Consider the following 18,100-nt stretch of genomic DNA (forward strand, 5'->3'; position numbering starts at 1 on the left):
AGTATTGAATTGAAGGAGCTATTGTTTGGTTGTATGCTCAGTAAACAAACATATGGCTACATGGATATTTGAGAACAGTATTTCGGAAGATTTGCTCAAATAATGGCAATATATTTTAAATACAAAGGATGTGGGACATAACAAGTCCTTGTGAGTGCAAAAGTACAGCCCTTGCTAATTATAAAGCTGAGCTTCTAAAGCTGGATTTAGCTTCTTTCTTCATACTTAGCAGTGGAGCTGTTTATGAATATAAAGATCAGAATCTCTTGAGCTAGTGGCCACTTTGGACACACATTCGGTCTTATTTGGGATTAAAGTTTCTGCCTGGAAGTCTATGGAGAGATGAAACCTCCTTTTCTCTTGAGCTTATCGAGGTGGGACAGAAGGCTCAGCCCCACCCCTCTTTCAGATCTTTGGCCCAGGCTCCCAAAACACTCGGCCCCTCACAAAGATGGCACGGAAGAAGACTGGACCAATGGGGAGTGGCGTTGCTCGCGGTTGCCTAGGTAACAGCCAATGAACAGCGGGAATTGTGCCCAGTGCGGCCGTCAGGGATGGCGGCGTCCAGTGGGACTGAGGCGGCTGGAGGTGGCGGAGTGGAAGGTGTCCGTAGGGAGCCGAGAGGAGCAAAGATCCTGGCCGCCGGAGCCCCGCGTCGCGTCTGGGCGTGACGGTAGTCCCTAAGAGGCCAAGCTCAGGTTGGCCTTCGGCGCGGGTGGGAGGAGGACACGGGAGTGTGGTTCACAAAGTGGGGGCTGAGGCATCTCAAGCAGGTGGCCCGGGCTGGGGAGTCCACCTCTCTTCGGCTGTACAGACCAGAAGGTGGCTGCGGGTGGGGGTCCCAAACCTGGGTTTGGAGTTTCGAACCCGAGATCGTAGCAGGGCACTGGTTATCAAGAGGGGTGTGCCGGGCTGTGTCTGGAGGGAATGCTCAGAACCTGTGAGAGCTGAAGAGCTTGTAGGGTGGGAGTCGACCCCAAAAAGTACAGGGCCGGACTGGAATTAAAACAAAACAAAAATGCAACGGGAGACTGGGTTGCCTGGTGAAGGTCTAGGGCTTTGTTTGATTTGGGGCGCATCTGTGCCACAGGTAGGAAAACGATCCACATACTGAGGCTTTGGGAATGGGCTGTTTCAGTTACTTGGTGGGTACCATCTCTGCAATCCATCATCCATGAACTTCTTAGGTGCCAACCAGAGTAACTTCGCTGTATTAGAGCCCGGCCCAGGCATTCTCCTTTCTCTTGGCACAGACTAGTGTTCTGACAATATTGCTCCCGAGAGCCCATCATTCTCGTGTCCCCATCATGTTTTTAAAAACCTTTTTGGTACCAGTGTTCTCTTCTCACCTTCTTGAATCTAGCTATCCCACATTCTTCCTAAATAAGACCTGTTTACAGTAACAATGCCATTGCTTACTTTCCAGATTGAAGGGAGATTAGAATTATAAATTAAAAAAACCCAATTATTTCATTTTCATTTAAAACAGTGTCCCCAGTGTCCTAATCTTTGTTCATCACAGCTTTCATTTCCTCCTCTTAGAGCTCTAAAAACCCACGGTTGCTTTCGTTATGATAACTAAAAGAACTTTGTAAGACTGCCTGACAAAGAAAGGTGACTTTGGCGACAGTTTGGAGATGTGTGAGTAGTTAAGGTGGCTGCTTCCAAACAAATTATCTCTAACTGGGAAATAAATATTCTTAGGTTGGGAAAAGTATTGTTGTTTTGGTTTGGTTTTGGTTTTTTGAGACTGGGTTTCTCTGTGTAGTTTTGGAGCCTGTCCTGGAACTTGTTCTGTAGACCCTGCTGACCTCGAAATCACAGAGATCTGCCTGCCTCTACCTCCCAGGTGCTGGGACTAAAGGAGTGCGCCATCATTGCCCAGCTGTTATTTTGTTTTAAAACTTCTTAATTTAAGCTGGACGTGGTGGGGCATGCCAGCACTTGGGAGGCAGAGGCAGGTGGCTCTCTCTTGAGTTTAAGGCCAGCCTGGTCTACATAGTGACTTCCAGGTCAACATGACAACATAGAGAGACCCTCTTTCAAAAACCAAGCAAAAACTTCTTAATTTAGACAAAAGCTACTGTGAATACATAAATGTTCTTTAGTAAGCTTGATTTTAAAAAAGAAAGAAAGAAATGAGAGATTGGAGAACTGATTCAGCAGTTAAGAGTGTTTACAGGTCTTGCAGAGGGTCACGACTCAGTCCCCAGAACCTACATGGTGGCTCACAGCCACCTGTAACTCCAGTTCCAGGAGATATAAAGTCCTCTTTTGGCCTCCATGGGCTCTTGCATACACATAGTATACATACACTCATTCAAGTTCACATGCATTACCTAAATTTAAAGCACTTTTAAAAAGTGCTTTACCAGAGCTAAACACAGAATTCACAAAACAAGAATCACAAATGGCTGAAAGACATTTAAAGAAATGCTCAACATCCTTAATCATCAGAGAAATGCAAATCAAAACAACTCTAAGATACCACCTTACACCTGTCAGAATGGCTATGATCAAAAACACTAATGACAGTCAATGTTGGAGAGGATGTGGAGCAAAGGGAACACTCCTCCACTGTTGGTGGGAATGCAAACTTGTACAACCACTGTGGAAATCAGTATGGCGGTTTCTCAGAAAATTAGGAATCGAACTACCTTAAGACCCAGCCATACCACTCTTGGGCATATACCCAAGGAACGCTGATTCATACCACAAAGATACATGCTCAACTATGTTCATAGCAGCACTATTTGTAGTAGCCAGAACCTGGAAACAACCTAGATGCCCGTCAACTGAAGAATGGATTAAGAAAATATGGTACATATACACAATGGAGTACTACTCAGCAGAGAAAAACAATGAAAGCATGAAATTTGCAGGCAAATGGATGGAACTAGAAAAAATCATCCTGAGTGAGGTAACCCAAACCCAGAAGGACAAACATGGTATGTACTCACTCATAGGTGGATTCTAGATATAAAATAAAGAACAATCAGACTACAACCCACAGAACCATGGAGACTATATATATAGCATGGGGGACCCTAGGACGACTGTGGCTTATAATAAGTTTTGGTTTTACTCAATTACTGAGCAAGCCTCAATGAAACATTTCACGATTAAGATGGGAATACATACTGTATCAAGCTGGTAATAGAAAGGTGGATAAATTGATTAATTTTTTAAAAAAAGAAAAATTTAAACTGTTTAAAAAGGAACCAAACCAAAAAAAAAAGTGCTTTACCACATTGTAATAAAAATAAATTTTCAGGGGCTAGAGAGAGAGCTCAGAGGTTAAGAGCACTGCTGCTCTTCTAGAGTTCCCAAGTTCAATTTTCACCCACCACATGGTAGCTCATAACCACCTATAATGGGATCCAAGGCCCTCTTCAGGCATGCAGGTGAATATACAGATAGAGCACTCATAAACAAACAAATAAATAAAAATCTTTAAAAAAATAAAATCTCAAATTTCATCACCTTCCTTAAATATTTAAGATATTAAGCCAGTGGCAGTGGCTCACACCTTTAATCCCAGCATTTGGGAGGCAGAACCAGGTGAATCTTTGTGAGTTCGAGGCCAGCCTGGTCTACAGAGTGAGATCCAGGACAGGCACTAAAACTACACAGAGAAACCCTGTCTCAGAAAAATTAAAAAAAAAAAAATTTAAGACATTGGCCCAAGAGCTAATAGCATAACAAAAAAAGATAGATTTACTTTGTCCATAGATAATCCTCATTTTTTTTAACCCTTCCTAATCCCTGTGGAACAAGATGAGATGCCACTCTGGAAGTTCCATGTAGCTTTTAGGAAAAGTAAATAGGTACAAAAGTATTGTCCCTCTGAAGTATTGTACTCACTCGTTAAATCTCACTACAGTAATTCACCAAAGTGAAGAGGAATTGGTTAACCACCACTAAACATTTAAAGAAAATGCCCTTATCTTAAGATCTTCTAAGTCTAGTGACAGATTTCATCATGACAATACAGTTATAAAATTTAGTCAAAGGTAACAGTTCTGCCCGGTGGTAGTGATGCACGCCTTTCATCCCAGCACTCAGGAGGCAAAGACAGGCAGATCTCTGTGAGTTTGAGCCTAGCCTGGTCTACAGAGAGTTCCAGGATAGCCAGGGCTGTTACACAAAGAAACCCATTCTCAGAAAAGAAAACAAAAAGATACAATTCTTCTGCCAAGCTTGGTAGTACATGTCATAAACCCAGTATTCAGGAGGCAGAGGCAGGAGGATCTCTCTGAATACAAGGCTAGCCTGGTCTACATAGCAAGCTCCAGGTTAGTCAGGACTTCATTAAGAGACTCTTCTCAGAAGTACCAAATACACACACACACACACACACACACACACACACACACACACACACACGCACACGCACACGCACACATGCACGAGCACACAACACTCATATACATACACACAGCTCTTCAGATTCAGGTGGGTGTGTTTTGAAGGTTGCGGTTTAGGGTTTTTATTTTTTATTTTTATTTATTTATTTATTTGTTTGTTTGTTTATTTATTTATTTATTTATTTATTTATTTATTTATTTATTTATTTTTGCACAAGGTCTCATACATAGCCCTGGCTGGCCTGTTCCTCCAGAATGCTGGGGTCAAAGACCTGTGACACCAAGCCCAGCATGTTTACAATTTGTACCATCCTTTGACTTTGACTGCCATTAACTCATTTAGTTTTAGAAAGAGCTACTGATGACCTGTAGCCAGAATACTTTAGCTCAACTCTAAGAGTTTTCTCTTGGAAAACTTCTTATCTTCCTCTCATTAATGTTGTATTTGCTGAGACGCCACATTGACCTCTGCCCAAGCCTGCTCTGATACTGGACTGATGATAAGAGTTTCAGTTTCTGTGCTACTTGAAAGGCAAGGAAGCTGATCACTGGCACCAGGCCCATGGCATTTAAGGATCCTCTCCAGTTCTATGCACGAGATCTAGTCTCTGTATTCTGAAGAAAAGATGCACTTGTCCTTTCGGCATCAGCCAGGTACCTGTGTGAGACTTCAGGTTAATTATTCATCGTATTTATCATGGAGATCTTTCAGTTGCAATTTTCAGTGTCTCCCTATGGTTCAGTCAGAGTCCACAGGCTTTCAAGTGGAAATCTAATGATGTGCTTGTTAAAACTATAGGTTCCCAACCGCCAACTACACAGACTCTGACTCAATAGGTCTGAGTTTGTGCCTATGAATCTGCATCTAGAAAATTGAAAAATATTTCTATTGTTTATTAATTTTGTCTCCATTTATGCTTAATGATGTCTTAAGTATTTATCTCCCTTCCTTTGAGATATCCTTGAATACAAAATTATTTTACCACCCACTAGTCCCCAACGATATTGGTGTGGCTTCTTTTTCTATGATATACTTATCATAGCATGCTTTCTGCTCTCATATTATATGCCCACCATCATCCATTCATATGAATATGTCAGTTCTTACTGGGTGATAACGCATACCTCTAAAACACAGTAGCTTGAAACAACTATTATTTCTTTGCCCAATGAAACTGTGAGTCATTACCATGGGGCTAGGCTCAGAGGGCAGCCCTCTAGGTCTTGCTGAGTTCATGTTTCTGTGGTCAGCTGGGACAATTGCTCAATATTCTCTGTCCTCATCTAGAATATTAGTCTGAACTCATGCATTGGAAGCAGAACAGGTCTGCGTGCTGCACAAGGGCAAGTCTGGTGCTTCTCAAATCTCTGCATTTATGTATCTCTATTATCATCTTTGGAAACACTCCATTAACCAAGTAATGCACATAGCTAACCCAGACTATGGCAAGTCTGTCTCTCGATAGGAGGCTATCCCTGCCTTGCAGGCTTCTCTGACTGGACTCCACTGCTCCAACCTCTCCTGTTGTCATGTTCATTGTCCTTAATCACTGCTTTCATCCTATTACAATCCTTGTTTCACAAGCCCACTCCCACCCCCACTGCCGCCAGACTCGTTCTTTTCCTAATTTAGCTGCTATAGCTTTCAGAGAGCGCAATGAAGTGATCTGGCCTAAAACCAGAGGCTCAACATGAAGGAAGGCAGGCCAGCATGGTCAGGGAGGGCTGTGTGCTTGTCCCTGCTCAGTCATTAACAAAATTTTTTGTTGAATGTATTTTAGATTTTTTTTATGTGTATGAATGTTTGCCTGTGGGTACATATACGGACCATGTGCTTGCCTGGTACCTAAGGAAATCAGAAGGAGGTTTCGGATCCCCTGGAACTGAAGTTTGGATGGTTGTAAAACACCATGTGAGGCTGGGAATAAAACCTGGGTCCTCTGAAAGAGCAACAAGTGCTCTTAACCACTGAGCCATCTCCCCAGCACCACCAAAAAACTTTTTTTTTTTTTTTTTTTTTTTGGTTTTTCGAGACAGGGTTTCTCTGTGTAGTTTTGCGCCTTTCCTGGAACTCACTTGGCAGCCCAGGCTGGCCTCGAACTCACAGAGATCCGCCTGGCTCTGCCTCCCGAGTGCTGGGATTAAAGGCGTGCGCCACCACCGCCCGGCACCAAAAAACTTTTTAACCACTCTGCACTTAGTTTCTTTGTCTACAGTACGAAGGAGTTTGTGCTCGTCTACAGTACGAAGGAGTTTGTATTACATCTGTGTGGTTCTTTGAAAACTCAAGGTCTCAGTGTATCTATAGCTCCATAAATAAGCCATCTTCTCTACTCAGACCAGCTTCTTCTTTTCCCTGGTTGTTGTTCTTTTACTTTCTTTGCTGCTCATTTTTGTTTTATCCTTTATCCTATGTATTTATTTTTGAGACAGTTTCATGTAGCCGAGGATGACTTTGAACACATGATCTGCCTGCCTCTGCTTTCCAAGCACTGGAATTACAGACATGCACCATGGTTGTGTTGAGGGCTACTTATCCCTCTACTTGCTAATATCTGCCATCTGTGTTGTCACGGAATTACATTGTCTCTGGTACAGTTTGGTGTTTCCCCTGCTTACCAACCATATTATAACTTCATTGAGGCGAGAGACTCGTGTTTTATGCATCTAAGCACATAGTAGACATCAAGTAAATATTTGCAGATGTAGCTTCCATTTCCAGCCCAGGTCACAGGAACCAGGAGCTGGCTGAAAACTTAGAGAAGCAGGGGTGAGGCTGCTTTAACAGACGTGGCGGTGGGTGGTGAGGAGGGTGGTTTGTTAAGTGCACCCGAGGTAGTATGTACATATCAGAACAGAACCTCCAGTCCTCTAGCCATGGTGTGACACCGGTTTCTCTGTTTCTTATAGTTGTCATCTGTAAGCTACCGCCATGACTCTGACGAAAGGTTCCTTCACGTACTCCAGTGGGGAGGAATACCGTGGCGAGTGGAAGGAGGGTGAGAAGGGCCCCTGGGGCAGCCTACTTCCTGGATCTTCATTCCTCACTGCAGCACTCAGCTCCACATAGAACCTGTCCCTTATCTCAGCGCTTAATGAAGGAACTCGGAATGAGTTCAGTGAAATGCGTTCTGTCTTCCCACTTCTGGACTCAGAGTGCTTTAACACCGGCTGTCTGTCATTTAAATGTGAATGTACCCAGAGGAGCAAATGAGTTCTTTTGGGTGCAAATTAGCGAGTTTAGGATTCACTGCAATGACTTCATTGCAATGAGTCTTCAGAAGTTAAGGAAGATCTGGGAATTAATGAAGCCACTCAAGAACAAGTGACATTCCTTGCCCTGAGCTTTTTTGACAGCTTTTTATGCTTGGAAGTAATCTAGTCTTAGGAAGAGCAAAGTTCTTTGGAGCCGTGAACTACGCTAGAAATTATACCAGAAGCAGTGTAATGGTTCAGTTTGGAAACTCAGCCTGGACACTTTAGAGTCTCACAGGTTCAGTCCTAGCAAGCCAAGAAACTGCCCAATGAGACCGGCCTTTCCACACTCAGAGGTGAAAGGCAGTTCACACTGTGGCCGGGCCTGTGCCCCAAGGAGACCGGGCTTTCCATACTCACAGAGGTGAAGGGTAGTTCACACTGTGGCCAAGCCTGTGCCCCAAGGAGACTGAGCTTTCTACACCACAGAGGTGAAGGGCAGTTCACACTGTGGCCAGGCCTGTGCCCCAAGGAGATCGGGCAGTTTTTTTTGTGTGTGTGTGTGTGTGTGTTTTTTGGTTTTTCGAGACAGGGTTTCTCTGTGTAGCTTTGCGGAAGGGCAGTTTTTTGTGGGTAAGGTTATGGAAAGTGTGAACTGCTAAGCCAGTGAGAAGGGACCCTGGATCTGCCTCATTCCAACCTGGTCCCTGTCCTTCTCTTTGCTCAGGACGGAGACATGGTTTTGGTCAACTGATGTTTGCAGATGGTGGCACCTACCTGGGTCACTTTGAGAATGGGCTCTTTAATGGCTTTGGAGTACTGACCTTCTCAGATGGCTCAAGGTAAGTATTAGGTCATTCCTTTCTCAGTCTTTGAACTAGTGAGACTCTGATAAAAAAACATGGGGCATTGGTGATTGTCTGTTCAGCCCTGAGCTTGCCCAGGCCCTAAAGAAAACAGACAAGGGACAAGCAGTTCTTTCATTGATTACTTTGATTTCAACTTAACTTTTATTTATTTGGAAGGTGCACTACAGCACATGTGAAGGTCAGAGGAGCAGGTTTCCACCATGTGGGTCCCCAGGATTTAACTCAGGTCATCAGGCTTGGAGACAGGTTTCTTTTGTCTACTAAGCCATCTTGCCAGCCCTTATTATCTTAAAATAAACATAAGGTCCAAGCATGGCGGCATATGTCTATAATCCCAGTTCTGGGGAGGCAGAGGCAAGAGTATCTTGAGTTTGAGGCCAACCTGGGCTACACTGCAACACTCTGTCTCTAAACAAAACAAATATATCAAATTAAATAGATGTGAAATTGGAAATGGCAAAGAGGTGCGTGACCTTCTACTTTACCTCTGTTCACTTAGATTCTTTCCTGGAATTAAGACCTCATATATATGTCTTCTGACCCTCTCTGCTGCTGGGGAATAGTGTTAAGTGGTACAGGTAGAGCTCTGGGATGGGCAGAATGAGCTTTGCTCTGCATCTTGACTAACGCACACTGGAAACGGCTTCCCTCGGTTACCCTGGACAGCTAACCCACCCACTAAAGGCTAACTAACATCTTGGTGTCTCTGCAGGTATGAGGGGGAGTTTGCCCAGGGCAAGTTTAATGGCGTCGGAGTTTTCATTCGATATGACAACATGACCTTTGAGGGGGAATTTAAAAATGGCAGAGTAGATGGTTTTGGTAAGTTTCAGCTCGGCAGGATGGAAATTTAGTGTCACGTGGGCGGAAGCACTCCTTAATCTTAATTCTTCTGTGACTCTCCTGAAATCTGTCGTGACCATGTCCCTCACTTTCCTCTTCTTCAGCCTCTCTGTCCATCGAGCTGACCTGAAACGTTAAAGCCTTCTCATTCTCTCTCCTCCAAGGCTTGCTGACTTTCCCTGACGGTTCTCATGGAATACCCCGCAATGAAGGTCTGTTTGAGAACAACACGCTGCTGCGGCGTGAGAAGTGTTCTGCTGTGGTTCAGCGGGCACAGAGTGCCTCCAAGTCAGCCAGGAATCTCACTGCCTGATGGAGCTTTGGGCACAGCTGGAAACATCCCTTGTACGCGTGCGGGAGGTGAACAAATGAACCGGATATGAGATGAGAATGACCGTGGTGCCACAGCCTGTGAGGTGCTCTGTCACCCGCCAATCAGGAGTTCAGTCGCAGAAAAGCTTGGAGGATTTTGGCCCCAAGACCCTGGAGCAGTCCGTCCTTCCCTGACCCTTATGTGCTCAAGAATAGGGGCCGCCCTTGCTTCCTTGCTGTTACTGTGTTTCTAAAGCCTTGTACCCAGTGCTGTGGCCTTCTCTCTCTGTGCTGTCAAACCATATAGAATCTCTTCACTCCACCCACCCTTATGGCAGATGATCCTGGCTTCAACTTAGGGCCAGTCCTGTGTGCTGCCAGGGAGAAATCAGGAAAAAGACAGGGGTGACTTAGACCACAGCCGCTCTATAAAGCCCAGGCCAGAGCTTCTCTGTGTGTTACCCTCTCATTCACTGCATTTGAGGCCTGGCTCCAGGCTGGTCTCTGTGTCTTCTTAGTCCCCCTCAATGTAAGAAGAGTGTGGCTTTCTTCTCCCTCAACTTTACAGTAAACTGTCTTCCTTACCTGAGTTACCGCAGATAGCCCAGTCCCCATCTGTGCCTCTCTCTCCCTTAGATGTCTGGCAGGATCCCTTCATAGAACAGCCAAATAAGAAGCTAGTGTAAGAGTAACTATGACCTGTATTCATTATTCAATCCAGGGCAAGGGGCAGGCCTATCCAGGCCTGCTGTGGAGTGACCTGGACCCCAGGAAGGCTTGCACTGACAGCTCCTTCCCAGTGCATCGGTGGATCAGATTCACAGCCCCTTGGGTGTCGGAAGACTCGGATCCCTCCGAGTGTGAACTGACTGGCATTGGCTCCTCCATTTTACTCGTGAATCTTCCAGAGCCTTGGCCCTCGAGCTTGGGACAGATCTTCCTGCCAAAAGGAAGATCTTCCATCCCAAGGTCTCCAGTTAGCCTAGGTCCCTCCCCACAGCCCCAGCTCCCACCCTCAAATCTCCCTCATTATAGCTGTGTGCCTCTATTTATTCTCTGAACTGTACTGTAGAAATAAGTGTTTATAGGAATAAACCAGTCACCACAACTGCCTACACTTAGTGTTCATGACTTCCTGGACTTGGGCCTCAAGAATATCAAGCAAAAAAGAATATTGCTTTTTGTGGAAACCAAACAGAGAGGTACTTGGAGCTAACACTGAACACTTGGCTGCATGATGTCACTGTTCCTCAGAACCCCTGTGGTGAGCTGGAGAGAGAGGCCAGTCAGTGAAGTGTCTCCGTGCACACATGAGGACCTGAGTTTCCTCAGCACCTATGGAAAAAGCTGGGCATGGTCGTGCATGCTTCTACTCCCAAGTCTAGAGATTCAAAGAGAGCGTTATCTCTGGGACTGACTGTCCAGCCAGCCTAGCCTAGCCTAATTAGCAGGTCCAGGTACCAAAATGGACAGCTTTTGAGGAACACAGGAGGCTGATGCATGGCTACACACACACACACACACACACACACACACACACACACACACACACACACTGTGGAGTAGAAGGAATGAAGATTTCAAAACCAGCAGGCTAAGGTTGTCCAGGCTGGTAAATGGCAGGGCTGGATGGAGTTTCTCTATCCTACTGTTTCTGATCCCAGCTCCCTTTCACTGGATTGAGCATCAATGGATACAAGCTCCAAGACCAGTTATTGCCAGACCTACTGGGCGACCTCTAACAAATTAACTCCTGCCCATATTTCCCCCTTTTTTTGCACCCAGTAGTAGAACATTCCCACCATGCTAGCTCATTTATTTATGGTTCTTACCTCAGTTTTCCCCATAGCTCTGGGAGAAAGGTATATTATAGCCAAGATTTGGGGAAAACAGAGGGTTACCCCAAGGCCCCACAGACACCAGGGGTCCCAGAACTTAAACTCAGGGCTAGACAGCTTTCTAGGCTGCCTCTTTCGGGCCTAGATTTTTCCCATCAGCCCTAAACCTATTCTGTAAGCCCCACTGCTCCAGAAGGTGACTATAAAAGCAGCCCAAGAGCCAACTTGTGAAGTCATGAGAACCTGGTTTTGAGTTCCCAGCACCCACATAAAAAGCCAGATGTGGTTGCTGCATGCCTGTCACCCCAGCACTGGAGAATAAAAACAAGCAGATCCCAGATACTTGCTGCCAGCCAGTATGACCAAAATGGCAAACTCCAGATTCAACAACAGACCATGTCTGAAAAATTAAAGTGGAGTGCGGTAGAGCAGAGCTCCCTAACATCAGTCACTAGTTGCCACACTGCCTGCATTAGTAATTGCACATATGCATACACAATAAAAAAAAAGTCATTAAGTTTTCCTAGGCTACCACTCTAATAGTGGGCTGTTTGCTTGGAATTACTAAGGCTTCTCTCAGTGATAAGGCTGATCCTACAGACTCCACTGCCTTTAGGAAGGTCCTTGGCATCTGGCCAGAAAATCTACTGTATTGGCTTTCAAGTTTCACTTGTTATATTTTATTATAGTAACAAGGTGATCTGCTTTGATAATAAAAGTAGAGTGGCTTCAGACAAAAGCATGGTCCTATCTCAGTCCAAGTCTCCAAGATTCATACCTGGGCTGGTCAGTCTTCTAGAGTGTATGTAGACCGGGTGTCTATCCACCAGGTGTCATTATTTACTAACGTGACAAGGCACTGGGCTGTCTTGGACACTCAATGGTGGGGATCAAAATGACATGTGAGTTAAGAAAGGGCACTGTGGCTGGAATTCAGCTTGGAGGCCTTTCAAAAATAAGGAACACATTCTGATCAGGTTTCCTCTGCAGCTGCTGCCTCTGGAAGAAGTCAGAATGTGGATGGTTGGGGCCATCCCTGACTTTCCAGCGATGTCATGCACAATTAAGATTTCTAGCTTCAAATCAGAAGTAACAGCCCCTTCAGGAACCAACTTCCTTGGTTTCTAGCTGCACCTCCTACCTTTTTGCTAGGTTCCCTGGTTCACCCACCTTAGGGCAGAAGAAAGTACCCACAGAAGAGACAAGCAAGAAATTGTCCCTGGTGGAGGGTCTCTAGAGACTCTGTGTAGAATACACATGTGAGAAGCCACAGGCTGAGAAAAGGAGCTAGATGTTGCCTTGAGCTTATGGGAAAGGAGCCTGTTAGTGGTAGAATAGGAATGGCCCCCATAGGCTCATATATTTAAATCTGTAGGGAAAGGCACTATTTGAAAGGATTAGGAGGTGTGGCCTTATTAGAGGACATCTGTCACTGAAGGCAGGCTTTGAGGGTTTCAAAAGCCCAAGCCAGGCCCAGCAGCTTTCTCTTCTTGGCCTGTGGATCCAGATATAGAACTCTCAGCTACTTCTCCAGCACCAAGTAACTCAAACTGCAAGCCCCAAATAAATGTTTTTCTTTAAAAGAGTTGCCATGATCTTAGGGTCTCTTCCCAGTAATAGAAGTCTAAGACAAGTGGGTACCAGGAGAGGGGTATTGCTGTGACAGGCCTGGACCATGCTTCTTGTTGGCAGAATGTGGACTTTGCATTAGGAAAACAGTTGAACACTTGAAGTGGGACTTAACGGGCCATCCTCATAGGAGCATGGAAGACAGTGGTGCCCAGAGCAATGTAGATTATGATGGCCCAGCTCAAGAGGCTTCAGGGAAGAAGTATATTATTAAGTGGCCCAGAGACTGTTCTTGTGATATTTTGTTGAAAAATGTGGTTGCTTTTGGCCCTTGTCTAAAAAAAATCTGCCTGAGGCTAAACTGAAGAGTTTTCTATTAATGGCATTGGCAGAGGAGATTTCCAGACAGCCTAATTTTGACTGTGTCATGTGGTTATTAGTGGCAAGTCTTATGCAGATCTAAAAAAGGAGAGCAAGGGAAAAATATAAAATGTACAGGTTGAGGGGAAAAAGAGCACCAGGGAGTCTAATGGAGCGAAGTCCAGGGCTCAAGGAGACAGAAAGTTTAAAGAAAATCCTGATGCTAATTGGAATAAAGGAAGTGGTGACCTCAGGGCAAGATCCCACCCTGCTGAGCTTTCAACTTATGAAACATAGTTAAGAGTTTACACAGTAAAGGAAACCATCAAAAACAGAAAGTTATTGAAAATGTATTTGAATAAGGGGGCCAAGTTCTAGCCCCATCAAGCAGCAGAACTTGGCAGCTTCAGCCACATGGTTCTGACTTTAGAGTCAAGAATACAAGAAGCGGGTTGTGGAATCTCCCTCCACACCTAAGGAAAACCACTGAGGCCAGACGTGTCAAGAATGTCCCTGCATGGAGGCCCAGGGAGGCCATTGCATGAAGGTGTGAAAGTGAAGCCTGGATTGTCTTGGAGACCCCAAGACGTTGGGGAATGCCAGAACTGTGGGATACCTGATGAGGAGAGCTGCTAACAGGAAGTGGAACCAGCCTAAGAGAAAGAAGTGTGTGACAGTCAACAAAACTGAAAGGAGTTGGTGATCTGAAGAGTGTTTTGTCATCAGATATGGAGATGCAGAGTTTGGAGTTGGTCCAGCTGGTTTGTGGTCTTGCTTTGGCCCAGTATTTCCCACTATGCTCCCTTTCCACCCTTTTGGGATGGTAATGTATATCCTGTGCCATTGTATGTTGGAAGTATGTGACCTACTTTTTGATTTTGATTTTACACTGGGTTACAGTTAAGAGATTGTCATGCATCTCAGAAGAGACTTTGAATTTTGAACTTTTAAGCAGTTTTGAGACTATGATAGATTATGGGAACTTTTGAAGTTGGACTAAATGCATTTTGCATTATAACATGGCTATAAGCCTTTGGGGGCCAGGGAGTGGAATGTGGTGGTTTGAATAAGAATGGTACCCATAGGCTCATACATTTAAATGCTTAGGGAATGGCACTATTTGAAGTAATTAGAAGGTATGGCCTTATTGGAGGGAGTGTGTCACTGAAGGTGGGCTTTGAGGTTTTCAGAAGCTCAAGCCAGGCCCAGTGGCTCTCTCTCTTCCTCCTGCCTGTGGATCCAGATATAGAACTCTCAGCTACTTCTCCAGCACCATGTCTGCCTGCATGCTGCCATGCTTTCCTCCATGATGATAATGGACTAAACCTCTGAAACAGTAAGCCAGCCCAATTAAATACTTTCCTTTATAAGAGTCACCAGGGAGCCGGGCGGTGGTGGCACACGCCTTTAATCCCAACACTCAGCCAGGCGGATCTCTGTGAGTTTGAGGCCAGCCTGGGCTACCAAGTGAGTTCCAGGAAAGGCGCAAAGCTACCAAGAGAAACCCTGTCTCGGGAAAAAAAAAAAAAGAGTCACCAGGGTCATGGTGCCTCTTCACAGTAATAGAACACTGACTAAGACAAGCTCTAATTCCTAATGCCCTGCTCCTCTTCAGGCTGTAGGAACAGAAGTCCCAGACAGCTCAGGTCAGGTGTCTGGGGCTTGTCATCAGAGCCAGCCATTGTTACTGAAATCCAAGCGCAGGGCTTCTTCGTTGGCGGGGCTCAGCTCCTGCAAGGGGGCACGACAGGGGCCTCCATAGTAGCCAAACCAGTCCATAGTTTTCTTCAGTCCTGGGATCCCGAAGCGCCGGGTCACCTGAGAAGAGGCATTTGTTAGAAAGACTGCAGAGCCCCCCACACCTCTGACACACCTACCTGGACCTTGGCATCCACTGCTTCATAAAGTTGGGGTTCCCACCCTCCTGTAAGGAACTATAATCTGTGGTGCAGGTTGCACTGAGAATCCAGATTTGAACACCAGAAGCAGGTCAGTTATGGAGAGACTCAGCCTGAACAAGAAGATTCCTTTTGGGGTTTTAGGAGAAAAACTACTCCAACAAAAGAGGGGTATCCAGCCCTCATGTTTGGATAGAAGGTTGGCCTAGAAGGAGGCAGCAAGGCTGGGGCACCAGAGTCCCACCTGTGCTGGCTCCCCAAAGCACAGCAGACCTGGTTAGCAAGGAAGTAGACGCTCCATGACAGCCTTGGGCATAGACCAGATCCCTAGTCCTCAGCATCAGGGTCCCCCACCCACCTCCGCCTCCCTGGCCCTATTTAAATGGTTTCACAGAAAATAATATACCTCTAGGTTTATTGTATAACCGTACTATTTATTATCTGAGCAACTTCTCTTCCCTAGAAAAATGAAGGGGCTGAACAACATGGTGTCTAAGGGCTTGTGTATTACAGTGGACACCCACAGCTACTGTCACAGTTTAAAAATCATACAGGAAATTCTACAGAATAAATGAAGGATCAGTTTCTTTCCTTTTGTTCTAGCAACTGATCAGACATATTGGAATGAATCTTCGATGACCTAAAAACTAGGAAATAACTCATTACTTAATAAAGCTTCATTTGGAGGGGAGGGGAACCTCAGGGGTATGAGCTTCAAGAAGGGTGGAAGCAAGGGAGTGTTCAGTGGAGAAAGGTGGGGTGGGCGGTGGATAACGGGCTTGCAACTATCCACCACTAGAGGCCAGCCGTCATCAGCAAACTGATGGTTTTCCCACCCAGGATGTCTTAACAGCCTGACTTTTAAAATCTCCGAAGCAGCTTTGTAGTTGGCCAAAACCTCCAGAAGAAGCTGGAACCACGCAGGACCTGGAGAAAACCTTGTTCCTACCATGGCTTCTGAAGCTAGCCGGCGTGCTGCCTCCTCAGCCCTGGAGAGAGGGCTAATTAGCTGTTTGGGTGGCAAAGACCTCAGAAAGTCCTAAATATAGCCTGGGGCAGGAGGCTGGCAGGGTGGGCAGGCAGAAGGAGGACATGCCTTGGACAAGAACATGGCAATAAAGTGACATCAGGCTGCTGTTGGAGTGTCTGAGTCTACAGTTCAGGCGGCAGCATCAAGGTGCTCCAGGCATTCCTGAGTGTGTGCCCAAGGCTGGCACAGGAAGGCACAGCCTAAAAGGAGGGGCAGACCAGGGTAAGATGACCTCAGAGAGCTTTGATGGCAGCTGGGCTTTCCATCTTCCCACAGGGGCAGCCAACTCTGCTTCCTCTGGAAAATGAGATGTTATCTACACCTACCCATAGAGATGACTCAAACATCAGATGACCAAACACCATTAAATCACAGCGGTCCCCAAGACAGCTGGGGGCACTACCTCCTCCTGTCCTGGCAGGATGCAGATGCAGGATGCAGATGTGGGACTCTTCTCTTGTGTGTGTAGCTAGGAATGAGAAAACCAGGCCTCCACCCCAGGGGAATGGCCAGAGTGTTCAGGGCAGCCCCAGCCCAACTTAGCTAGAAGGCTTCATTTCTGCAAGTACTTTTTTTTTTAAAAAACTTGTTTATTTATTATGTATACAGTATTCTGCCTACATGTGTCCTTGAAGGCCAGAAGAGGGCACCAGATCTCATTAGGTGGTTGTGAGCCACCATGTGGTTGCTGGGAATTGAACTCAGGACCTCTGGAAGAGCAGTCAGTGCTCCTAACCTCTGAGCCATCTCTCCAGCCCCCTCTGCAAGTTCTTAGACCTATTGACAGAGTCACTCCCAGGAGAAGCTCCGCATCCAGGAAGAAGCTTCCTTTCCTTCTCAGATGTCCTTCCTCTAAAACTGAGGAGAGGACCCAAGCTAAGCAGGAGACCTTAGAACAACACACCTACCAATTTCTACAAAGTATCCACCACTGTGTAGCTGGGGTACAGATAGCTTAGACACTTGCCTCTGATGCAAAACTTAAAAGCAAAAATATAATCAAGGTAAGGTGGGCCTAGAGGCACAGGCCTATCATACCAGCTACTCAGGGTGCGGAGGCAGGAGGATCACAACTTCATGGCCAGCCTGGGTTACAGAGAAAGTTCAAGGGCAGTCTAGGCAATGTTTTGTTTGTCAATTTGATTTTGTTTCTAGAAATAGATTTATGGGGGGGGGGAATGTCTTAATGAGTTTGTTCCCAGGGAAGTAAAATGATTAAAAAAAATTGCGCCTGGGCTGGAGAGATGGCTCAGTGGTTAAGAGCACTGTCTGCTCTTCCAGAGGTCCTGAGTTCAATTCCCAGCAACCACATGGTGGCTCACAACCATCTGTAATGCGATCTGGTGCCCTCTCCTGGCCTGCAGGGATACATGCAGAGAGGAAATTGTATACATAATAAATAAATAAATAAATTTAAAAAAAAAAAAAATTGCGCCGGGCGGTGGTGGCGCACGCCTTTAATCCCAGCACTCGGGAGGCAGAACCAGGCGGATCTCTGTGAGTTCGAGGCCAGCCTGGGCTACCAAGTGAGTTCCAGGAAAGGCGCAAAGCTACACAGAGAAACCCTGTCTCGAAAAACCAAAAAAAAAAAAAAAAAAATTGCTTAAGTATATATAAGACATTCAAACCTGAGGTAAGTAATGTTCTCAGTTTTCTATACCCACTTTGCTATATATTGTTTTCAACTACTTGAATGTTCAGGGTGGGAAGAGTCACAGCTTGGGAAATTACTTAAAACTTTCATGTTCGAGAAGATAGAGACATTTGTGCTTATGCTTCCCAAGGACCACTGATGAACACTCTGGACATTACAGAAAAC

At 45.6% G+C, this 18,100-nt stretch overlaps 2 protein-coding genes across 5 annotated transcripts in view; one reads left to right on the top strand and one right to left on the bottom strand.

The window, feature by feature from the left end:
- The first annotated feature begins 541 nt into the window (after window positions 1–541).
- Morn4 (MORN repeat containing 4) lies at window positions 542–10,699 on the top strand. Of its 4 annotated transcripts, none has more exons than XM_052762613.1 (6): window positions 542–698; window positions 7,278–7,366; window positions 8,290–8,404; window positions 9,144–9,253; window positions 9,439–9,634; window positions 10,308–10,699. In XM_052762613.1, the coding sequence occupies exons 2-5, from the start codon at window positions 7,300–7,302 to the stop codon at window positions 9,585–9,587; spliced, it is 441 nt and encodes a 146-aa protein (XP_052618573.1). In that variant the 5' UTR covers window positions 542–698; window positions 7,278–7,299; the 3' UTR covers window positions 9,588–9,634; window positions 10,308–10,699. The 4 variants fall into 4 exon arrangements, with proteins under 4 accessions (XP_052618573.1, XP_052618574.1, XP_052618571.1 ...); XM_052762614.1 differs by having other exon boundaries at window positions 9,439–9,619; XM_052762611.1 differs by having other exon boundaries at window positions 9,439–10,699.
- The window catches only part of Hoga1 (4-hydroxy-2-oxoglutarate aldolase 1), a 35,337-nt gene continuing 27,464 nt past the window's right edge, over window positions 10,228–18,100 (bottom strand). The window contains exon 7 of the mRNA XM_052762603.1: window positions 10,228–15,171. Coding sequence (XP_052618563.1) covers window positions 15,022–15,171 — 150 coding nt within the window. The 3' untranslated portion in view covers window positions 10,228–15,021. The remainder of the gene's footprint in view (window positions 15,172–18,100) is intronic.

The sequence above is a fragment of the Peromyscus californicus genome, unplaced genomic scaffold (assembly GCF_007827085.1).
Source record: "Peromyscus californicus insignis strain IS unplaced genomic scaffold, ASM782708v3 Scaffold_4__1_contigs__length_199733344, whole genome shotgun sequence".
Taxonomy (NCBI): Eukaryota; Metazoa; Chordata; class Mammalia; order Rodentia; family Cricetidae; genus Peromyscus; species Peromyscus californicus.